Genomic DNA, 16,467 nt, shown 5'->3' with positions numbered 1-16,467 from the left:
ATCCATCCATCCATCCATCCATCCATCCATCCATCCATCCATCCAAACATCCAAACATCCAAACATCATTAGAATTAGCTGGAATTAGCTGTCCTGAAGCACGACCAGCATTAAGGTGATGAGCACCAATGCTCTGACCTCACCCAGGAATGGTGCTCCCCATTTTGGGCCAGGACACTGAATCTAGTTCAAATTCCAAGGAGATTAAGGTCAAGAGAATCCCGTTCACTCCATTGGCATCTGCCAGGATGCTCCTCAGGCAGCACCATCCATCTCCACTCAGTCCACGCTCAGGGCTCTGCCCTTTTGGGGTCTCTGAAGCCTCTGAAGCCTCTGAAGCCCTTTTGGGGTCTCTGAAGCCTGTGGGGTCCCTCTGTGCTCTGGTGAGCTGCCAGAGCCCACAGACCTCCCCTGTCACCCCACAGCAGCAGAACCCGTTCAGAGATGTGCCCAAATTGATAACCCAGCTCTCCTCCAGCTCTTGTTTGAGCAGGATTTTGGGAAAGCTCTTCCCGGCCTCCTGATTGCCCTGATAAGGGGGTTTGTTGGGCCCTGACAGGATATTGGCTCCGTGTCCACACACGGCACTCAGCCGTGGGAGTCCTGTTCAAACACTGTCTTTTTATGTCAGACATTTCCAAATTCCGTTCTCACTCCCCCGCCACCCCCTGCCTGGGTTTATACATCAACCAGTGCCTGGAGTCCTTATCACTGCGAAGGGCTCTCCTCACCCTGGAGGGCCATTGTGTGAGTTTTTAAGTCATGACTCCCAGATATTGAGCAGGGCCGGTTTGGCTAGTTCTGGGCAAACAGGCTCCGCACTTGATTGGCATTTAAACACAGCAGGTAAGAGTTCAGGCCTCTCTGATATGTGCTCTGAGCAGCAGCGTGCTCAGCTGGGCAGGACAGGCAGCACCATCTCACCAAGAGAGCCAACCCCACCTCCTGCAAGGGACTCACAACCCCTAAACCCCACAAAAGGCTTCTTGGGGTCTGTCCTGCTCGTCCAGCCCTGGCCACGTGATGCTCCTGCCAGCCCAGGCACTCACACAGTCCAGCTTGCTCTTCTTCCACAGGTAGAAGGGGTCAGCCAGCTGCTTGAGGGAGTTTTTCAGGTTCACAGCGATGAGGGCTCCCAGCACGGACTGTGGAGGAAGGGAATGGTCTCAGCACACGTTTGGCAGTGGATGCTTTCCTGCAGCATCTGCCTGCCTTGGGCCAGCCCCATCACCAGGGTGATGCTCACAAAGGCCTCACTTGGATCTGAGCAGGGTTATTTGCATGATTCTTTCACTAGAATTTCCGTTTACATTTGCTCAGAGAAGCTGTGGCTGCCCCATCCCTGCCCAAGGCCAGCTTGGAGCAGCCTGGGACAGTGAAAGGTGTCACTGCCCGTGGCAGGGATGAGGTTTAAGGTCCCTTCCAGCCCAAATCAGCCTGGAATTGTGTGATTGTGTGACTGTGTGACTCCAGACAGCCCGTGCAGACAGGTCCCCGGGCCAGGAACAAACTGTCCCGTGCTGCTGTTTGGGTTTTTGGAGCGAGGCTGTGCCCGTGTCTGGGTGTGGAGAGCGGGTGTTGCAATGGCTCTGCCTGCACAGATGTTTGTGTTACCTTTGGAAGAGGCTCGAGGTAGATTCCCAGGGACAGCATTGTCACCATGACCACCAGAGCCACAAAGAAACTTGCCACCTGCAAGGAGGAAAGAAAATCACTTCTGCAAACATCAGGGCTTCTCAGAGCTGCCCTGGGTGTAGTCAGGGGCACAACTGGGCACTGCAGCATTTTATGGGAGAGGATGTTTGCCTCTGAAGACAGGCAGGGGTTTGCAGATCTCACAGATAACCCCAAACTTCCCTCACTGCCCACACCAGGGAGCCAGAGTGGGACTGCAGACTGGGAGCTCTGCTTGTGCCCAACCCAGAAAACCAAATCAGGGACCAAAATGGGCTCGGGGAGGGAGGAAATGCTGCTTTAACAGCAGCAGCCTGAAGCACTTGTGTGTGAAACTTGTCCAGGGCTGCATGTGGCAGCTACAGCACTTGGTGATCCAGAGGGAGAAGGAGGAGAAGAGGAGGAGAAGAGGAGGAAGAGGAGGAACTAACTTGGGATTTTGCTCCTGCCCCGTCCACGGCGAGGGTGACAGAGAGAGCACAGCAGATCACGTGGATTTTGAAGAAGGATCCAAAGAAGTTGCTGCAGCCCAGGGCCAGCATTTCCTGTGGAGATGTGGAGAGTGCCCATCAGGAAGGACAGCTGCCCTTCCTGCTGGCACACGGCAAGAGGGCAGGGGCCTGAGGCTGGTTTATGTGGCTAGGGCAGGCTCGGGGCTCCCTGCAGTGCATCCCAGACTCTTTCCTTCCAGTAAGATCTGGGATAGGCCCTGCTGCAGCAGGGAAACCTGGAAGCACAATCCCACATAAACACGTTGTCATCTGTTGACACACTCAGGGCAGGGCTCCATGTGGTATGTGTGGCTGTTGTTGAAAGCTGCCACTGTGCCAGGGATGACAAAAGAGGATTATTTAATGTCCTGCCTCTCACAGTATCTAGGTGACACACCAGGAATCCAGGTCCCTGAGAAGTGCACGCACCTCACCGTGCTTCAGCAAGCTGCCAAAACCCCGAGCCTGGAGGGGGAGCAAGGCAGAGAGCCCAGCCTAAAGCTCCTTTCCCTCTTGCAGCCTCTCTCCAGCCCACGGGACAGGGCTCTGCCGTGTCCTTTTGCCCCGCACATGGCACGAAGCCACGGAGCCTCCTCGGGAGCAGCACGTCTGCCCTGAGCCCAGCACGTCTGAACGTCTTCCCTTCACGCCTGAGAGCAAAGGCAGCAGCCCCTGGCTGCCCCAGCCCCTGCAGTACCTGGTTGGGGTCCACGTCGTAGCCATGCTTGGCTGCCAGGGTCCTCCCCATGGCCAGGTTGATCACGTAGCCCACGATGGCAAGCGAGAAAGCCGTGCCCACCATGTCCTTCCACCTGCTCACCAGGGGCAGGGTGGGCTCTGGGAACCTGCACTCAGAGCACATGTGAGAAGCTGTGACAGTGCTTTTTTTGGGGGGCTAGGGGGGTGGCTGAGGAGCTGGAGGGTTCAGGAGTGACACAATGCCTGCCCACACTCCAGAGGATGGGGGTGGTTGTGTCATGGGGCACTCCTGGAAGGGGACTCAGATTGCAGGGAAGAGTGAGGTGTTTTCCAGGCTGGAGGAGGAGGAGGAGGAAGGAAAACTGTCTGGAAGGTGAATCAGACCTGCACAAGCTCTTACCCCATGCTGATTTTCCCCACTATTGGCATGCCGTACTTGTCGGGCATGTTGAAGCTGCCGGAGATTGCGGTGGCCACGATCACCTGCAAGGACAGCAACAAAGAGCTGTGAGCAGGAAGAGCTGGGCTGGCTCAGGGCATTAACCCTGCCACGCTCCCAGAGCTGGCAGAATAAAACCAGCACCAAGTTTGGGCTGGGGAAGGCGAGGACAGTCCCAGCAGGGGTTATTTTTTTCTCCCTCAGCATCACCAGGATGCAGCGCAGGGATGAGCATGGGGCTGGCCCAGTCTCTGACCCCAAACCAAGTGGGGGCTGTGCCACACTCGCTGTGTAGGTGCTCTACAGGGTGGCCCTGCTGGGATCAGCAGTGTCCCGGGGCTGGGAGGCGAGGGGAGGCTGCAGGGACAGCCCAGGTGTCACTTACGATGATGATCTCCATCGGGATGGGCATCCGGATCTTCTTCATGTACTTCAGGTTGAGCTCCTTGACAAGGATCAGCAGCACAGCGCTGACCAAGGCGTAGACCAGGGAGGCCAGGTTGGTTTGGGGCAGACCTTTACAAATGTCAATGAATGTCTGAAGGGGAGAGAAGAGGAGAAGGGGTCACGGAGAGCCAGACACTCTGGACAGCATGGACAGAACAATGGACAGCACTTGTCACCACAACCAACACCCTGAGATGTGAGCAGTGCCAAAACCCTCTGCTGAGGGATCAGCCCCCAGCCCTGGGCTGGTGATTAATGCAGTTCTGGCTGCACCAGCACGGGATGCACCCATGGGAGACACAGGAAATCCTGGAATGGCCAAACCTGCTCAGAGGAAATGTTCCTGCTGCTGACAGCTCTGCAAGACTCCTGCTGCAAAGCAACACAGCTCATATCCCACCCAGATCCCAGTCCCATTCCATTGTTCCTCACCAAAACCACAGGCAGGGCCCAGATAATGCTGGCTGGGGAACACAGAATCACAGAACCACTGGGTTGGAAGAGACCTCAAAAAGATCATTGAGTCCAACCCAGCCCCAACACCTCAACTAAACCATTGCACCCAGGTTTTTTTAAACACACCCAAGGATGGTGACTCCACCACTTCCCCGGGCAGACATTCCAGAACTTTATCACCCTTTCTGTTAAAAACTTCTTCCTAACATCCAACCCGTGCTGCTGGGGCAGGGATTCCCCTTCCCCCCACCCTTCCCTGGTCTCCTGGGCCCCGTTTCCCAGGCAGGTGCTGCCGTGCTGGGGGGGAAGGTGGCTGTGCAGAGCCCCCACTTACGTAGACGATAGCTAAGGGCCCGGTGTAAGACGGCACTGTCAAGCCGAAGACGTACTTGAGCACGGAGATGAGGATCTGCAGCCCCGCCGCCGTCATGAAGCCCCTGATGAAGGACTCTGACAGGTAGATGGCCACGAAGCCAAACTGCAGGAAGCCCAGGCACAGCTAGGGTGGGACAGAGGAGCCGGGGTCAGAGCGGTGACAGCCCCGTGTGGGGCAGGGGGATCCTCTGGGAGAGCACACAGAGCTCTCCCACACACACAGGGGTGTCCCGGAGCAGGGGTGGGGACAGCAGGGCTGAGACTGCCATTCTTGGGTTGTGCACGTAGAGAATTCCACCCCAAGACCAAAAATCTCTACTTGGATGCATCATCCAACCACATTCGTGGCTAAGAGTTTCATTCTTGGATTGTCCACATGGAGAATTCCACCCCAAGACCAAAAATCTCTACTTGGATGCATCATCCAACCACATTCATGGCTAAGAGATTCATTCTTGGATTGTCCACATGGAGAATTCCACCCCAAGACAAAAATTCTCTACTTGGATGCATCATCCAACCACATTCATGGCTAAGAGTGCCATTCTTGGGTTGTCCACATAGAGAATTACACCCCAAGACCAAAAATCTCCCAACATTTCTATTTTGAGCCATCATGTGCTCCCACTCAGGGCTGAGTGCCATTCTTAGGTTGTCCACTAGACAATCCATCCCAAGACCAAAAATCTCTACTTGGAGGCATCATCCACCTCACTCAGGGCTAAGAGTGCCATTCTTGGGTTGTCCACATGGAGAATTCCACCCCAAACCAAAAATGCCCAAAAATCTCTATTTTGAGCCATCATCCACCCCCACTCAGGGCTAATGGATTGTCCCCATAGAGAATTCCACCCCAAACCAAAAATGCCCCAAAATCTCTACTTTGAGGCATCATTCAACAGCATTCAGGGCTAAGAATGCTATTCTTGGGTTGTCCACATGGAGAATTCCACCCCAAGACCAAAAATCCCTCAAAATCTCTATTTTGAGCCATCATCCACTCCCACTCAGGGCTAATGGATTGTCCACATGGAGAATTCCACTCCAAGACCAAAAATCCCCCAAAATCTCTACTTTGAGCCATCATCCACCCAGAAGCAGGGCCTCCTTGAGCACCTGCCACCACCATCTGTGCTCCAGGGAAAGCCTGGCTCTCGCTGTGGGCCGGGGACACAGCGGAGCCCTCACCTGTATGATGGCTGTCAGGCAGGCCAGGGTGGCAGAGATCTCCAGCCTGGCAGCCTCCAGGGCCGTGGTGTTCACTCTGGTCTCGTTGCTGGTGTGGTTGAAGTACTGGAAGTCCGACTCTGGGGCCAGCTCATTGCAGATGTTGCCAACGATAATGCTGATGACAGCAAAAGTCCCTGCAGGCAGCACGGGGAGGTCAGCAGCTCCCTCTGGGGAGAGCCCTGTCCTGGGCACAACCTCCCCAGCCCCATGGCAGGAGGTGGCACAGGGACATGGGGGTGACATCAGGATCTGCCACCCCACAAACCCCTGGCAGGGTGAATGTCCCAGCTCTGGATTTTACTGTCCTGTGCAGGCAATTCCTCACCTGGCACCATCTGATGGATGCCCCCGAGGAAGAAGTAGGTGATCAGGGGGAAGAAGGAGGAGTAGAGCCCGTTGACAGGAGGCAGGTTGGCCAGGAGGGCGAATGCCATCCCTGCAAAACACGAGGGACACACAGGGAAATACAGAGACCTCCAGGCTGGAGGGAGAGCTTGGGAACATCAGTAAAACACAAAACCCCTCCCAAATGGGCACCAGCACCACCTGCAAGCTGGCAGAGTGTAATTCCCTCTTGGACACCCAGGGAGGGACGCTGCTCACCTTGTGGCACTTGGATTGTCCCTGCGCTGAGCCCCCCCAGGACATCAGGCAGGATGTAATCCTTGATTTTGTACTTGGGGAGCCACGCCAGGATGGGGAACAGGCGGAAGAGGGTGAGCTTGAACCTGGAAGCTGAACATCTAGAAGGGAGACAAAAAATGAAAGCAAATTTGGGTGATGAAGAATCTGAAAATGAAAGATGGAAGGAAGAAAACGAGCTGGAATAAGGAAGGATCTTCCCAGGAAAGTCTCAACTTTTCTCCCTCAGCAGGTTCTGAGCCCTCTCTTTCCTCTATTATTGCCTTCCTTTCTCTGAGGAGTGGAGATAGATTTCCAAGAAAGTGATCAGCAGGGTTATTAACCTTTGTTTGCATAATTATAAGCCTTTCTTTTAGGCTGGTGTTGGTTTCAATCAGAAAGCTGAGAAATGCTTCACCTTACATCTGGAAAGTGTAAAAAATAATCCACACATCCCTTCATCACCAATTGCGCTCTCTCCACTATTAAAAAAACCCAAAACATTGGGAAACAGGACCCCAAATCCCAAATGCACTCAGTGCAAACTGTTCTGCTGACAAAAGAGCCACCAATTTCATTTTCTTCAGCCCAATTTGCATTTCTCCCATACCCTTCATCCATCAAACCCCTGAAGACCACGCTTCCCCGGGATAAAAATGTGATAGGTATTCCCAGATCTGAATTATACCCCCCCAATTCCTGCCCAAATCAGGTTTATGTCCTACAGCACTCCCTGTTACCTGAAGAGGTTTCTCAGTTTCTCCCCGACGGGGTAAGTTCTGGTTTTCTTCTCAAACTCCTCGTCGAAGAGGCTGACAGAGTAGGCAGGGCGTTCGATGGCATAGCGAGGCCTGGCCTGGCTCATCTCTGCATCGTTTGGATTTTTCCCAAAAAAAAAACCAAAAAAAAACCCAAACAAAAAGAAAAAAAAAATAAATTAAAAAATAGAAAGAGCAAAGCCAAGAACGTGGCTGGAGTTGGCCCCACCTGCGCTGTACCAGAGCGGACACCTCCAGCGTCTGGAGCCCTCCCCGGGCTCCTCCACCCTAAATAGTTTCCCCGTGGTGGAGAGGCAGGTCCTGGGAGTGGCTTCCCCAGCTCCAGGGGCTGCTGCTGCTGCTCCCGGCCCGCAGCTCTTCCTTCGGAGGTGATGCTGATGAGCGCTGCTAATGAGCGCTGCTAATGAGCGCTGCCGTGCCAAGGGACCCGAGCCCGGCCTGGCAGGAGGGCAGGGGTTTAATCCCGGCTCCGGGAGTGCCTCCTAGCCTCGGGCGAGGCACTTGACCTTTCCCATGGCTCGGTTTCACCACCGGTGGCGTTGGCAAGGCTTTGCCAGGCTGGTTGATACTGGCAGCGGGATGATTGAGGGCTGGATCCCTCCCGAGGTGTTCCTGCCGCACTGCCCAGCCTGCCCGGCATTCCAGAGCCTTCCCAATCCTCGCTGGCCGTGGGTGAGTGCCCGGCTTCCTCTAGGAAGTGATGCTCGGGGAGATAACTGTTGCTAGCTCATGGCAGTGATGAAGATGCCAAAGCATCCCGGCAGACCAGTCCTGCCCGGTATCTGGGTCTCTCCAAAGGGATGAGGAACTTCAGCCGTCCCTGATTTTCCCGTGCCCAGGGATGCCTGGGGAGAGGGGAGAATCACCCCGGAGTGGCCGGGCTGGGAGGGGAGGGAGGAAGTGGTCAGATATAAACCGAGGATCTGGGTAATTATTTGTGTTTTGGTGTGTATCTAAGCGGGTCATTGCCCAACGCAGGAGGAGAAGAGGGGGTGGGAGAAGCTGGTGATTCAGGCAGGAGAATGCACCGAGAAGCAACATCCAGGTTGCTGGGAGTTTGCAGAGTGATCTGGATGTGCCAGAGCCTCCCCTCCCCTCTCTGGGCGATGCTGAAAGGCAGGGCACGCCGGGATGAGCAAATCGTCCTTCCCCAGGGATGGTGAGAGCCTGGCTGATGCCTCGGAGCGGAGGAGAGCAGGGGGTTGTAGCACAGCAGGGCAGGAAGGAAAGGATGAGGCAGGGAGCCGAAACTTTGGGGAGAATTTAGGTCAACAGGATCATTATGCAAATAGCAGCTAATGGGTCTAGAAAGGGAGGTCAGCAACCCTTCAGAGATCACAGGGGCCATCAAGAGCACTGCTGTAAAACTGCCCCGGCCGTGGGGTGTCGGTGATTCCAGCTCTGATCTGCACCCTCGGGGCTCGGGAGGGACCCCAGCCCACGGCTCTGGAGCAAAGGGGACACCCGTCCCTCTTCCTGCAGTGCCAGCTGCCTGATCCAGTGCCCTCTGCAGGGCATCCCTGCTGCTCCTTTCCCCCGGAGATTCCCCTCCAGGAGCAAGGACAAGCTTTGCCTTTGGGTAACAGCACTAACCGAGTCCTGGGCTCTTCCAGTCCCTCGTGCCCAAAGCCTGGCTGATAAACAGTCATGGTTTTCCCACGTTTCCAGGATCCTGTGGCTGTTCCCAGCCCTCCTGCCACCCCACAGCTCTGCTCAGAATTTCCAGTTCTCCTTGGTGAATATTTTGTAGGTCCAGACTCTACAACAGCTTCTGAGGGCTGATAATCCCAGCCCAGTTCCTGGTGGTGTCTCTGGTCTCCATCCCTTCTGCCACCAGACAGACCCAAGCAGCCAATTAAATCCCAGCTCTTTAATGAAATTCCCCTGCTGAGTGAAAGTGCTGGCAATCAGGAAAAAAAAAATCAACAGAGCAGGTATAGAGGGAAAATATCCCCATGATTAAATTCCATCTTAAACAAACAGGCTCGTGATGTCAGCGTCCCGGACAGAGTCAAGTTCTTGACTTGGCTTATCACAGCCTTGCCCTAGATCAAACAGCAGCTGAAACCTCAGAGATCTGGGCACTAAGAGCACGAGGAGCTGCGTGGCTGCTCCTTGAACAAAAGGCAAAGCCAGCTGGGGCTGGGGCTGTGGGATGAGCCCAAGGCAAGCTGCAGAGCTGGTTTAAACCCTGCAGCTGGGGCAGGAGCCCGGAGCAATTCCATGAGCGTGGAGGGGAGAGCGGAGTGCCAGACAGCTGCTGCATTGCAGGGACCAGGTTTTTCAAGATCTCTCTTCCAGTTTGAGCGTGGAAATAAAGGACAAGGTCTGGGAGAAGAGCTCCAAGAGCTCACAAGTTTTCAGGCAACCCGTCCCTGCAGTGGGTGATGCTCAGAAATGTAAGATTTGATTTAACTGAGTACACAAACGGGATGTGACACTCAGAGCAAACAACACACGAGAGCAGAGCTGCTCTGCTCCAGCAACGTGATGTGGGTGACCAACGTTGTCCCAGCAGGTCATGAGTGTCCCCTTGGTCCAGACCTGGCTGCTGCCAGCCCTGCCAGGCCCAGGCCAGGCTGTGCATGCCAGGCACAGACCTTTTCTCCCAGAGCTCGTTCTGCAAACACGCTCACTGAGCTCTTATCTGCTGCCCCCGTGCTGGTGATAGCTGTTGGGAAGAGGAAAGTCACATTGAGGTTCCTGGCTGGTGTTGATAGGAGCCACTGGCACAAAGCCACGCTGCTGCGCTGACGTAGGCACAGAACAGGAGCTCCAGTCCAAGGAATGAGTCAAAATTTGGTGGCAGAGCCATCTGATCCCTGCCTTAGGCGTGACACAAGGGCCCAAACTGATCCCAGTGCTGGAGATGAACTCATGTCCCATTCAACCAGCTGCTTCTTAATTTTAGGGATTAAAAATCAGTGCTCTTGCAATAACACTTCCTCCTCTGCCTGCCCCTCTCCATCCCCCTTCTCCTTGCACAAGGCACACCCAGCCCTCTGTGCTGTTTGCTCCAGGATTGGGTTCAGAGGTCCAACCTCTTCCCAACCCCGTGTGAATCTCCGTCCAAAACACCCCCTCCCGGCCCCATTGCCCAAGAAAGGGCCATAAAAGCAGCTCCCCCCTGTCCCCCAGACCTGGTCTGCTGGGAGAGCACAGGCACAGGTGCAAGGGTTTGGTTGCAACACCAGGACAAGGTCTTGACTCCCGTGCCCCTGCTCCGGCGCCTTCGGGTGCCACAGCAGCCCTGGGGCAGCACGGTGAAAGGGCCCAGACCCTGCAGGGTCAGCAGGGAAAGCCACCAGAGAGCTGTGTGGCACGGGGGCTGCGCTCTTGGTGCCAGCTGTGGCAGTGCCAGCTGTGGCAGTGCTATATGTGGCAGTCCAGATGTGGCAGTGCCAGCTGTGGCAGCGCCAGGTGCTCCCCCTGACTGAACTCTCCCCCTTCCTCCAGCCACACACCCGCTCCCCTGTGCCTGAGGAGAAGGAGGTTCCTGCTGCCACTCACCCAGCTCAGGTATTTCGGGAGATGTTGTATAATTCACCCCTGCCAGCGGGCGCCGGCTGATCCGCCCCCGCGCTCCCCGGGCACTCCCTGCAGCCTCCTGGCACTGGGAATGTGCCAGGACCGAGTCCAGCTGAGGGACCACACCAGGAACTGCCCACCAAGGGACCTCAGAGACTTCAGCTCGGCCATTTGGGCACAAATTCTTTTTCACACTTAGGATTTTGTTGATTTTGTTTTGTTTTCGCTTTGGCTCTGGATGGCCACAGGCTTCACCTACAAATCACCTCCTGAACTGACTCAGGAGGAAAAGCTGGCAGTGATAAAGGCTCATCTACAGTCCCACATTTCTGGCACAAGTATTTTGGGGAAAAAATCATTCCCAGTAATCTGGGGAGGGGAAAGAAGCAGGGGTTGTACTCAGGGGGCTGATGCCGTGCTCTGGGCACACACATTTGTCCCTGGGGTTTAACCTCTTCTTAACCTTTACCCATTAGAAATGAAGAGGAAGACACCAGAAGAGCATATAAATCACTTATGAAAAATATCCATGCCTCAGAAAAGGCAAAATGCCAGAACCCATAAAATTCAGTCAAAACTCTGCTGTTCCAGTCCGTTTTCCAGGAGGAGCCACCGTGATGGCTGTGGAATAAGAGCCAGAGGGAGCAGGGGGTGCAAGGAGGTGCTAACGGGCTCTGATGGATCTTGGGCAGGCAGGGGATGGATCGTGCCACAGGCAGGGCTGGGAGGAGACATCTCTGCTTCCCTCCAGCTCCAGCTCCCATCCCTGGGCTGCCCCTCGCCCCCCAGCCCATTCCCCCACTCCTGCCCCTTCACCACGGAGCAGCAGGCGCTCAACCAACGTTTCCTTTGCGTTCAGATGCAATATTTGGAGTGCTCAAAGGTGATTTCCACGAGGCAGATGGTCCTTTCCTGGCTGGGAGTGACCCAGCCCAGCGCAGGCAGCGGGCAGAGCTCTTGTGCTGCTGCTGCTGGGCCGGTGCCAATGTTTGATGTACCACTTCACACGAGTTTCTAACCAAACTAGCTCTGTGCCTGGTAACCAGAATAATAAAATCTGCAGGCATCTGCCAGCTCCTGAGGGTGAAGCCAAAGTGTTTGGCTCACAGGGTGTTTATTAAGTGAAATGTTTATACTCAGCAGCTCGGCTCCTGTGCTTTGCTGTCAGGGAGCAAACGCTGTGGGCACGGGGGATCTGCCCTGCACTGACAGCAGGGCAGCAAAGCCCAGCTTGGGACCCACTTTCCCTGGGATTTGTTTGATTTACCCACTTGCTCCAACCCCACCCCAGCTCTCGTTGCTGTCAGAGCTGCATCAGCCCCGTAGCTCTGAGGAAGGGCTGGGCTGGGAGAGGCATCAGGCACACGGCCTGGGCTGCTGCTTTGGGATGTCCATCCCAAAGTCTGTATGTATGGACATCCCAAAAGCTTCCCTGCCCTGCTGTCCCCTGGAGCTGTGACCTGGCTGAGTGTGGCAGGGCAGTGCCTGACCCCATCAGCCTCTCAGCCCAGGTCCTGGAAGTGCTGTCTCCATCCCCTTCCCGTGGGAAAGGCAGCTGGGATGGGCAGGAGGGAACTGGAAAGGGCATTTAAAGGAAGGAGAAGTGAGGTTTTGTTGTCCCTCAGTGCCACAGTCTCTGACACAGAGCCTTGAAGAGCAGGTGGGCAATGCAAATCCGAAGGAATTACAAAGTTTGGAGCGTTGCTGCAGCTCCTGCCAGCACTGATCTGGGATGCCAGCTGAGAGCTCACTCCTCCACGTGCTCCCTCCCCTGTGGATCCGCTCAGAGAAGGAAAAACACCCCTGGGGTCACCCCGTCCATCCTGTCCCAGAGGTGGAGGATGGGAGAGCATTTCTGTGCCGGGAATCTCTGACCCGGGGCAGAAACACTGCGTGACCAGGACAAATGTCACTGCAGGGACTTATCTCTGAGGGAAAGAAGGACAGTCCCCAGATCCAGGTTTCAGCCTGCTTACAAATAAGGTGTGGACAAATTTTATCAGGGCAGAGCAGAAAGCATCCCAGCTGCAGGACCTGCAGTTTTCCACCATGGAGGAGGACTGAGGGGACATTTCCTCTTGATTTTATATGAAGGAGCCTGCCAAAATTTGAGCTAAACATCCCTTGAAGGGCACTGGGAGGAGCTGGAGCCCCTGCAGGGGTCACACCTGTCAGTGTGACAGGTCTCAGTCTGGGAGCACTCCTCATTCCCAGCTTTATGATTCCCTCCTCACCTGGCTGTGAGCACAGGATGCTCTGCACAGCCAAATCCCCTTTCCTGGGCTGGATTCCAGTGCTTCCCAACCACTGCCTGCAGGCTCTGGGCTCCACATCCCTCCCCTCCATCCCGGGATGTGCAACACCCAGTTTGGGCTGCAGCATCCTCACTTTCCACAGTGCCATGCACAGAAAGTTCTGGTCATAGCAAGGATCCAGAAACTCAGTGTTTCTTATCAGTGTTGCCTGTCCTGTATCAGGCAAATCCCTCCACACATCTCAGCAGGAACCAGGCAGGATAAGGTGGCAGGATTTATTCTAGCAATAATTAAATCACATATTTGGCTCTTCCAGCCTCTCTCTTCGTAATAAATCAAGCTGCTGGATCGTTGGTGTTGCTAATTCCTGAGTAAATCTGCCGCCGTAAATCCCCTTGGCGAAAGAAGGGGGGAAAAGAGAAGGGGGGAAAGAGAAGGGGGGAAAGAGAAGGGGGAAAAGAGAAGGGGGGGAAAGAGAAGGGGGGAAAGAGAAGGGGGAAAAGGAAAGGGAGAAAAATAAAAAGAGAGCTAAAAGAAGTACCAGTTCTCCAAACAGTGCGTCTCACAGCCAGGGGCTGTGCAAGCGGAGTGTAAATGCCCCACGCCCACCCGGACAAAGAGCGATTGTTGGAGTTACCTGCGCCTCGGGAGGGCGGCCGCTGCTGCGGGGCTGCAGATGTGGCAGGAGGTGCTGCCCGGAGCTGTGCAGAGGTCTGCGCTCCAGCCTGCAGTGAGTCATTTATAAATCACCTCAGTCAAGGGGACCGAGGGCTGTGCTCGGCGCCTGATTGGCTTGAGGAGGTAATTGCGAGCAGGTACACCCGGGCTAAGCCCAGGAGATAGCCTGGGGAGATAAGGGGAGATCTGAAGAGGGAGAAGAGCTTTTTTGGATGTCCCCCCTCACCCCAGCCCTCCCCGCTCCGGCCCGGGCCGTTTGATCCCCGCTGCGGGTCGCTCCGTGCTCTGGGTGACAATAACCCACATTCACGGCCCCCCGGCCCCCTCCCTCGGCTGCCAGGGCCGGGGGCAGCGGGAGATGCTTTTGTGGCGGTGGGCAGCGCCTGCCCGGCCTCCGAGCTCCGGCCGGCTCTCCGCCCCCGCCCTGCACAATGGGGGGCTTTGTGCCCGACCCCGGCCTGCGGGAGGGCTGGGCAGCGGGACAGAGACTCGCTCCCAGGTTCAAAGGGATGGGAGCAGAGGGGCAGCCCCGCTGTCTGCCCGGGATTCGGGCCGGTGGGATCTCTCAGGGATGTGCGGGAGCTCGCTATCTGCCATCTGGCAGGGAACAGAGGAGAAGCCCCGCTGCCTGCCCGGGATTCGGGCCGGTGGGATCTCTCAGGGGTGTGCGGGAGGTCCCGGGAACAGAGGACAAGCCCCGCTGTCTGCCCGGGATGCGGGCCCCGGTGGGATCTCTCAGGGGTGTGTGGGAGCTGTGCTGCCATCAGCCTGGCAGGGAACAGAGGAGAAGCCCCTCTATCTGCCCAGGATGCGGGCCCTGGTGGGAGCTCAGGGATGTGCGGGAGGTCCCGGGAACAGAGGACAAGCCCCGCTGCCTGCCCGGGATTCTGCTCCCGGTGGGATCTCTCGGGGATGTGCGGGAGCTCGCTATCTGCCATCAGGCTGGCAGGCACGGCGCGGGCAGCAGCCACACCTGGCCCAGGGTTTGACAGGTTCCTCTGATGCCCCCGGCGGGGGACAGCGATGAGCAGGGAGGGGCCGGGAGGGGCCGGCCGGGAGCTGCAGCTCGGGAGCCACCCCTGAGGTGCTGCTGGATCTCCTGGCGTGGGAGCTGCCAGGGTTTGGGAGAGGCAGCGTTTGAAGCTGGAAAAGCTCCTGGGCAGGTCAGGGAGCAGGCAGCTCAGAGCAGGGGATGAGAGGATGAGACTCATCCCATGGTGCCGTGTCCAACCTATGGCAGCACCACTGTGCTGAGCTGGGGCCAGAACCCTGATGGGCTTCTTCAGAGTCCTGGTCTCTCTTCTCCAGGATCTTGGACTCCTCTCTTCTCCAGGATCCTGATCTCCTCTCCAGGATCCTGGACTCCTCTCTTCTCTAGGATCCTAATCTCTCTTTTCTAGCATCTTGGACTCCTGTCTTCTCCAGGATCCAGATCTCCTCTCCAGGATCCTGGACTCCTTTCTTCTCTAAAATCCTAATCTGTCTTCTCCAGGATCCTGATCTCTCTCTTCTCCAGGATCCTAATCTCCTTTCCTCTCCAGGATCCTGATCTCTCTTCTCTAGGCTCCTGATCTCTCTTCTCCAGGATCCTGGACTCCTCTCTTCTCTAAAATCCTAATCTCTCTTCTCTAGGATCCTGATCTCATTTCCTCTCCAGGCTCCTGGACATCTCTTTTCTTTAGGATCCTGATCTCCTCTCCAGGCTCCTGGACTCCTCTCTTCTCCAGGATCCTGATCTCCTCTCTTTCTTCTCCAGGCTCCTGGACTCCTCTCCTCTCCTCCCAGAGGGATTGGAGGGATTTGAGCCAGGTCCCAGCCAGGCTGCTGCAGGTGATGAGATGGGCAGGGACATCAGCACGGACTGGGATGAGGAATGGGACAGGGACATGTCCCCAAGGGAACTGGCCACCAGAAGGGAGCTGTGGGGGTTATTTGCTGTGGAGGAATGGATCCCTCGTGTTCCCGTTGTCCCCAAGGGCAGCTTGGCACGGGCTCTGCTCCCTCCCTGCTCCGGGTGTCACCGGGATGAGCTGGAGAACGATGGGAAAAGGGAGCGGGGAGAGGGACAGAAGGGCCGGGAAGGCAGGGCTGGGGTGAGGGGAGGGGGGAAGGCAGTGCAGGCTGTGCTCACTGCCTGAGTAAAAATTCCTGGTACTTGTGCACGCTCGAGGCATCGGCAGCTCCTGCCAAGACACCTCATGGTGTGGAGCTCAATCACGGTGCCTGCAGAGGATCACCCTGCAGGTCTGTCCGGGGAAGGGGCTGATTCACTGCCACCTGACCCACAGAGCTGATCACTGCCCAGCAGTTATCCTGTGAATATCATTAATAACCCATATCCAGTGGGGCTTTTTACAGGACAGGCTGATATGGGTGCAGCCCTGCGGGACAGGGAGCGTGGCACGGCAGCAGGAGCAGCCCACCAGAGTTCCTGGGGCTCCTGTCACAGGAACACGGAGCTCCAGCTTCCACAGGGATCCTGCACCACGGAAAGAGGGGGAACAGCATCCTGGATGATGCTAATTAACTTCCAGGGCTAACGTGCAGGGTTAATTAGCTGGAGCGTTCGTGCCAAAAGGGACTCCTGCCAGCACTAAAGGGCATTTTTCCTAGCGAAGCTCCACTGGAGAAAGACAAAAGGTAAAATTCCAAAGCTGGCTCCCAGCTGGTGCTGCTCATCCCTGGAGCTGCTCTGTGCATCGGGCACAGGGAGGGCCCAGCAAGACCCATGGAATGCCACTGACCCCTGGCACAGGCAGGAAAGTGCTGCCTGGGCACACTGGGACACAAAACCA

At 56.1% G+C, this 16,467-nt stretch overlaps 1 protein-coding gene across 1 annotated transcript in view; it reads right to left on the bottom strand.

The window, feature by feature from the left end:
- LOC135286086 (ras-related protein Rab-7b-like) overlaps positions 1 to 16,467 on the bottom strand; it is a 38,208-nt gene that overhangs the window by 7,723 nt on the left and 14,018 nt on the right. The window contains exons 6-17 of the mRNA XM_064399046.1: positions 13,632 to 13,719; positions 7,173 to 7,299; positions 6,415 to 6,554; positions 6,137 to 6,247; positions 5,770 to 5,945; positions 4,541 to 4,705; positions 3,689 to 3,841; positions 3,265 to 3,347; positions 2,863 to 3,010; positions 2,106 to 2,219; positions 1,615 to 1,692; positions 1,050 to 1,145 (exon numbers count right to left, since the gene is read on the bottom strand). Of these exons, the coding sequence (XP_064255116.1) occupies positions 1,050 to 1,145; positions 1,615 to 1,692; positions 2,106 to 2,219; positions 2,863 to 3,010; positions 3,265 to 3,347; positions 3,689 to 3,841; positions 4,541 to 4,705; positions 5,770 to 5,945; positions 6,137 to 6,247; positions 6,415 to 6,554; positions 7,173 to 7,299; positions 13,632 to 13,719 (1,479 nt within the window). The remainder of the gene's footprint in view (positions 1 to 1,049; positions 1,146 to 1,614; positions 1,693 to 2,105; positions 2,220 to 2,862; positions 3,011 to 3,264; positions 3,348 to 3,688; positions 3,842 to 4,540; positions 4,706 to 5,769; positions 5,946 to 6,136; positions 6,248 to 6,414; positions 6,555 to 7,172; positions 7,300 to 13,631; positions 13,720 to 16,467) is intronic.

This window comes from Passer domesticus, chromosome 25 (genome assembly GCF_036417665.1).
Source record: "Passer domesticus isolate bPasDom1 chromosome 25, bPasDom1.hap1, whole genome shotgun sequence".
Lineage (NCBI taxonomy): Eukaryota > Metazoa > Chordata > Aves > Passeriformes > Passeridae > Passer > Passer domesticus.
The sequence above is the reverse complement of the archived record's forward strand: the minus strand, read 5'-3'. Positions and strand labels throughout refer to the sequence as shown.